Source organism: Leptosomus discolor, chromosome 6 (assembly GCF_034619465.1).
Source record: "Leptosomus discolor isolate bLepDis1 chromosome 6, bLepDis1.hap2, whole genome shotgun sequence".
In the NCBI taxonomy this organism is placed as follows: Eukaryota; Metazoa; Chordata; class Aves; order Leptosomiformes; family Leptosomidae; genus Leptosomus; species Leptosomus discolor.
In genome coordinates, this window is record NC_141396.1 from 47763123 (window position 1) to 47769860 (window position 6738).

General features: G+C 65.9%; 1 protein-coding gene across 1 annotated transcript; it reads left to right on the forward strand.

The window, feature by feature from the left end:
- Positions 1 to 5067: 5067 nt before the first annotated feature.
- Positions 5068 to 6015, forward strand: PTF1A (pancreas associated transcription factor 1a). The gene is made up of 2 exons (XM_086467063.1): positions 5068 to 5692; positions 5813 to 6015. The coding sequence occupies exons 1-2, from the start codon at positions 5068 to 5070 to the stop codon at positions 6013 to 6015; spliced, it is 828 nt and encodes a 275-aa protein (XP_086323189.1).
- Positions 6016 to 6738: the final 723 nt, after the last annotated feature.

The window sequence follows — 6738 nt, forward strand, 5'->3', positions numbered from 1 at the left end:
AATAGAGTTAGGGAAAACACGCAGGCAACATGCTGCTCCTCACCGCGGGGCTCACACGCCGGCAGAGGGGCTGGGGGTGCAGCGCCCTATCCCCTGTTCCCGCACGGGTGCCCGGAGGGAGCCACTCGCCGCACTGCCCGCCGCTAAGACAGGCAGGCGCATGGGTGTGCGGGTAAAAAAGGTGTTTGTGGGGGTCGGGGTAGCCCCCTGGGAGGTTCAAAGCCCTCAGGGGCCCGATCCGTGGGGCACGGCCCGCCGTGCTCGGCGCCGCGGGCCTTGGGGCAGGCAGCGAGCCGGGGGCCGGCGTCCTTCCGCGCTCCGTGCAGAGCATCCCCGGGCGTCGTGCGCGCTTTGCAGCCCCGCCGGGGCGAGGAGCTGCTCCTGCTGCCTGGCCCGAGAGACCCCGAGATGCAACGTGTCCACGGGAAGGGGCGGGCGCTGTTCTTGCCCTGGAGAAGCAGAGCCGCTGTGGATTCCCGCCTGTGCTGCCAAGACCATCGCCCACGGAGACCCTCGCCCACGGAGAAGGTCTTTACTGCCTTGCCGAGCCAGGGTCGGGACCCATCCTTCTCTGAAGGCTCGGTCTCCTCGGGCCGGGGCATGTACAGCGCCGAGCACCCCGGCAGAGGCAGGGCAGGAGGACGTGGCAGGCCCGGGTGCTCCGGGTCCCCTCGGTGCACGGTGCGCGCCCTCCCCTTATGCCCCCGGCGGGGGACATTGCGTGGGCCCGCGGAGGGTCGGGAGTGGGGGCCGGTGGGCCAGACCCCGCATGGCGGCCCTGCCCTGGCCCCACGTCCCGCCCCGTCTCTGGACCTTTAGCGACTCGTGGTCCCCGTGAAGGTGGCTGCCAGCTGGACTTGTCGTGTGGTCATTGACCCTGGAAGGAAGGCGGTGTGCTCCTTGGGGTCCTGCCCACTGGGTCCCGCCCTCGGGAAGTTGAAATACCGAGGTGTCGGGCGCTGGTCACACGTTTTCGTTGCTGAAGAGCGGGGCGGGGAGGTGTCATTTCTGTGAGCACGCCGCTGGCCCTCCGGCAGGCGAGAGGGCCGGGTGAGACACCTGGTCAGGGCAAATATTGAAAGAAGGGCGTTTGCGACACAGGCAGTGCTGACCCAGGTGCATTGCCGTGGCCCAGGCTGCGCTGGTACCGGCTCCTGGTTTTCGCAAGGTTCCTTTTCGTGACGTCTTAGGCAATCCGAGAGGAGCCTCCTGGCCCCTCAGGGTGCTCCTTCGGGGGCGGTCCGTACTCCTTTCTCAAAAGCAGAGGAACAAAACTAGGACCGTCTTTAAAGCCAGCATTGCCGCAAGGGCGAGGGCTGAGCTCGGCACAGCAAGGGAACCGCTTCTGCCCCCGAGCCGAGCGTCGCAGCGGGCGCGGAGCACCGGAGAGCCGCGGGCAGCGATGTTCCACTGCCTTCGCACCCCAGGGCGCACGGAGAGCGCCAGCCCTGCCCGGCGAGGGGGAGAAGGGCTGTGCGGGACCAGTCCCACGCATCTCTGACCTCCCCTGAGGCGCTGCTCGCAAACCTTCCAAAGGTCTGCTAGGTCCGAACGGTTTCAAGACAGGCTCCGAGTACCCAGCAGTCTGGAAACAGTGGGATCCCCAAATACACCTCTGCGTTTCCCATCAGCGCGCTCCCATTACCGGGAGCTGCCGGGCGGCCGCGGGAGACCCACTGCCCCAACGGCGCCGCGGAATCCCCGTCGGTCCTGCCGGAGCTGCTTTGCGGGGACGGACAGATCGCACAGCCTGGCTCCCTAGACCACCTCCTTGAGTTTTGCGGCCCGCTGGTGTCCTGCTGCCTCCACAGTGTGACAGTCATTGGCCAGCGCTGTAGAGCTCACCCCAGCTGTGCGGCACCAACGTGCCCCAGGGCAAAGTGGGCACCTCTGGTCCTGGGGAAGGGGGAAGGACTCCGGGCGTGGTAAATGGGCTAGGCTCCCTCAGTCTCTCTGGGCACACACTGTCCTTACATCAGCAGCAGAGACCCTGCTTCTCCTGCCTCATCACCCCCTAAGGCCTCCAGACCTGGCCTTTGGGAAGATGCTCCACCACCACGTTATTGAGGTGATGAAGCTCTTAGGGACAGATCGTGGTCAAAAGTTGCACTGGGAGGAGGCTGGTGGCAGAGGCCTTGGGGGAAAGGAGCCTCTTCGGGGGGTTGTTTCACCTCTGGATCTGGCAGCCCTTGGTTTGTCTGACCTAGGGGAGATGCTTCAAGGCGGGCTGTGGGTCAGCGCAGGGGGGGGAGGGGGTGAGAGAAAGAGTATGTGTCTCTCGAGTGAGTGCAGCGGTGACAGGGGCCACGCGATGTGGTTTGCTCATTGGCTTTGAACTCCCCGGCTCCAGACAGAGTGTGGCAGGAGCAAGGACCCGCCATCCCATGGGTGATGACTCCTCGGGCATTCAGGAAAGGGAACAGAGCCAGCTCTGTGACCAAGAAATCCCCCCGAAATCACCTCAGCGTTGTTAGGATGTAGGGGTTTGCTTTCTTCTTTTTTTCCGGGTGTTTCAGGGTAGAAGTGACATGGAGCCGAAAGGATTTCATGTACGATATGTGCTAGATTTATATTTGTGCTTCTAGACACGATGCCGTTACCCATAGTGTTCGTTCTCTGGCTGCACACATCCCGGAAAGGCCGGGCAGGGAGGGAAGGAGCCGGCTCGTTTGCTTTCGGAAAAGGAGGTTTTCCAACCGCAGGTGTGGCCCGGTGCCCGGTCCACCCAGCCGCGGTGCGCGGAGCAGCGGTGGGGAAGGACCGGGCACGTGTCCAGGTGTGACAGCGGGGACAAGAGGAACCGCGGGCAGAGCTCCTGTCCTCCGGCGTCTGCACAGGGCGGGGGCCGGGCTGCTGGCGGATGACACCCATCAGGGGCGCTGGGACCACGCAGCGCGGCTGTGGGACGAGGTGTGGCTGAGCTGACGGCTCCTGGGGGCCATGGGGATGCGGGAGACTGTCGTGGGCTCCCTCGGGCTCCCCGGCACCTCCACCGCGCCCAGCAGCCCCCTGCCCTCCCGCCAGCGCCTCACGCCTGGCTGCTGTGGTGCCGCCACGCATCTACCCCCGCAGCGCTGGGGGGCGCAACGAGGGGGACAGGGGCAGCGCCGCCCCCGGGGAGCCCTGGGGCGGGGAAGGGAAAGCACCGCGGTTCCCGTGCGGTGCTGAAGCTGTGTTGGCTGTCCCCGGTGGGTCCCTCGGCTCGGCGGGACAGGGCTGCTCGGGAGATGCGCTCCGGCGGCGTGCGATGCCTTAGACCGTATTTTAAGTACTGCAGCCAGTTTTGGGACAGCCGGTAAACACACCCACAAGGGGCGAAGGGCCAACGAGGCAACAGAGGCTGGAGCAGCTGCCCGGGGAGGAAAGGCTGCGGGAGTCGGGCTGACTTAGCCGGGGGCAGCGGCAGTGTCGGGGGGACCCCGCAGCATCTTGCCAGCGCCTGCGGGGCGGCATCCAGAAGCCTGGCTCTTGACAGCGGTGCACGGTGCGAGGCTGAAGAACAGCGGGCGTGAATGGGAACAGGAGTCCGGACACAGGGAAAACCTTTTCTACCACTCCAGGGGTACTGGAGGGTTCCGGGTGGTGATGCCCGCAGCAGGGAGCCGCCCGTCCGTCCCGTCCGGCGAGCGCTCCCCGGGCCTGCTCCCCGGCTGGACGTGAACGGGGAGCCGCTTCGCCGCCGCATCGCCCCTCGACGGGCAGACTCCCTCCGTTTCCCTGTCCCGGGACGGTGGCGGCGGTGCCCCGGGCACGCGTGGGAGCGTTTCTGGCTTCGCGCGAAGGTTCCCTCCTTCCTTTCTCGTTTTTTTTCGCGTGGTCCGTCTGCAGGCAGGACTTTTCCAGGAAGCGGTTCTTGCAAAGCCCTTTGTTCTCTCCCGTGACTCACGCGTTTCCCTGCCGTTATCACGGCGTTGTCAGCGGCTTTGAAGTCAAGTCATTTATTACTCTCCCGTTGCTGGCCCTGTCTTGCCGTGCTGATAGAGCGGGGTACGTTTCCACTCGGGGTTTGATCTCTGCCCGTGCTGGTGGCACACTGGAAAGTCACTTTCGATAAACCTCGACAGACTCTGCCGGACAAACTATTGCAGTGCTAATGACAGAGATAATCCTCCCCTAATCTGCCGGGTAATCCATCTCACCCCAGTGAGAATTTTTAAGGCTTTAATCAGTGAGAGTCAGTTAGGGAATTATTAACAGAGCCTCCACCAAGCGAGCTCGTCCTGAGGGGGCAGTGGGAGTGGGAAAGATGCAACAGGGCCCGGTGCGGTCAGCACCGGTGCAGGGCCGGGCGCAAGGAGCTGACGTGATTTATTTTGATGTTACGACGGAACTGTCTGCATTACAAACGGCGCCGGACACCCCGCGCCACCGATTCGCCCGATGCCCACTCCGCTCTGCCGGCTGCGGGGGCTAGCGGGCCCGGGGGTGGGGCGGCGAGAAAAGTGCTGGGGGAAGATCCGCGGAGGTGACCCCTCGCGGTGCGCGCGTTTCGCTCAGCGGCTTGTGGGGAGTGGTGTCGGGGCCGACCGTGGCTGCCCGCCCGACGTGCGGCGGGCGCCGGTCTGCGCGGCTCCGCGGGCTCTGGGCCCGGCCCTGGGCGGTGGGGCCGGGCGGGGGACACCGGCGGGGCCCGCCCGCTCCCCCCCCCGCCATCCCACCCCCAGTCGTCGCCGCGGCGCCGCCCCTCGCGCGGCGGTGTCCCCCCGACGGGGGGGCCCGCCCCCCCCCTCCGATGCGCGCTGATTGGCTGGCGGCGGCGGTCAGCGGCACGCGCCCGGGGATGTCGTTATAAGACTCCTCGCGTGCCGGCCCGCCGCGCCAGCCGGCTCCGGCCTCCTCCCCGGAGAGCGGCGGCAGCGGCCCGGCCTCCCGGCCGGCCACCCAGGGGCGGGGAGGGGAGGGCAGGGCAGGGCAGGGCAGGGCAGGGGCGGGGGCCCCGCCGCCGCCGGGGCGGCTCGGCGTAGCGGGCCGGCGGGAGCGGTTGCAGGCACGTCCCGGCGGGGCTGCCCCCCCGCCCCGTCCCGCCCCGTCTCGCCTCGTCGCGTCCCCGTCGGGGCCGGGCGCAGCATGGAGACGGTGCTGCTGGAACACTTCCCCGGGGAGCTGGACTCCTTCTCCTCGCCCCCCTACTTCGACGAGGAGGACTTCTTCGCAGAGCCGCCCCCGCGGGACGCGCTGGCCGCCGACGGGCTGCTGGAGCCGGACGTGGACTTCCTCAGCCGGCAGCTGCAGGAGTACTACCGCGACGGCGGCGACCCCGAGGGCGGCTACCGCTGCCCGGCGGCGGCCGCCACCTTCCCACCGTCTCCCGCCTCGCCCGGCTTCGCCTACGAGTGCTGCGGGGCGGCGGGCGCGGCGCTGCTGTCCCCCGGGGGGCGGCTCCAGGCGCTGGGCTCGGCCAAGCGGCGGCGGCGGGTGCGCTCCGAGGCGGAGCTGCAGCAGCTCCGGCAAGCCGCCAACGTGCGGGAGCGGCGGCGGATGCAGTCCATCAACGACGCCTTCGAGGGGCTGCGCTCGCACATCCCCACCCTGCCCTACGAGAAGCGGCTCTCCAAGGTGGACACGCTGCGCCTGGCCATCGGCTACATCAACTTCCTCAGCGAGCTGGTGCAGTCCGACCTGCCGCTGCGCAGCGCCAGCAGCGAGAGCCCCAGCCAGCCCAAGAAAATCATCATCTGCCACCGCGGCACAAGTAAGTGGCGGCCCGCCCCCGCCCGGCCCGGTACGGCCCGGCCCGGCCCGGCCCCGCGCTCCGCAGGAATGCCGGCCCCAGCTATAACCCCCTGCCTTTCTCCCCGCCTCTGTCTCCCAGGATCTCCCTCCCCGAGCGACCCCGACTACGGACTCCCCCCTCTGGCCGGTCACTCGCTGTCGTGGACTGATGAAAAACAACTCAAGGAACAAAACATCATCCGGACAGCCAAAGTGTGGACCCCCGAGGACCCGCGGAAGGTGAACAGCAAACCCTCCCTCAATGACATCGAGAACGAGCCCCCCTTCGACTTCGTGGCGTGAGGCGCTGCGCTGGTGGCCCCCGCCCCGCCCTGTACATGCTGTATGTAGAGACCTATATTGTAAATGTAATTTAAGATTCAGACTCTAAGGGCAATCAACTTTATTTATCTATTTATTACAGAGTAGCGATAATGAGGTAGAATCGCCTGTTTTGAATATATAATTTATATAATTTATCCTGATTTTTTTTTTAAGATATGCAATAGGTTTATTCCACCAGCACCTTTTTTTTTTTTGGGGGGGGGGGGGAGGAAACAATAATGCCAGAACCTGTGAAAATAATTTATTGCCGCACGTGGACTCTTGCTGTGTTTGTTAATAATAAACCCGGATTTTACCTTGTGAGGCAGTGTATTTGTGGGAAGCGGCTTCCGAGAGCCCCACCGCCTTCCGAGGAAGCTCCGCGGTAACTGCCCGGCCTGGTCCCCGGACAGGCGGGGTTAGCCCCGGGGGCCCCGCGGGGCCGCGAGCTCGGCCCAGCCGGCACCCTCCGCCCAGATGCCGGCCCTGCTCTGCCCCATCGCCGGCTCGGGCTGCTCTTATACGGCCGAGGGGGGCCGTGGACGGGCGGGGGAACAAGTTCCCCTTCTCTCCACCCCTTTTGACGTCCTCTCCCTGAAGTGCTTCCAACTGATGTCTTTGTCTATCTCTAGGAGGTCCCCTTCTTTCAGTGCCTCTGCCCTGCTTGTGGTTTCCAGCTGAAAGACCCGAGTCTCGAAACAC

What these genes read in the sequence shown, in the direction of transcription:
- PTF1A (XM_086467063.1), top strand. Translation starts at nt 5,068, where the DNA reads ATGGAGACGGTGCTGCTGGAACACTTCCCCGGGGAGCTGGACTCCTTC. An exon ending in CATCTGCCACCGCGGCACAA is followed by an intron (nt 5,693 to 5,812) that starts GTAAGTGGCGGC and finishes TCTGTCTCCCAG; the next exon opens with GATCTCCCTCCCCGAGCGAC.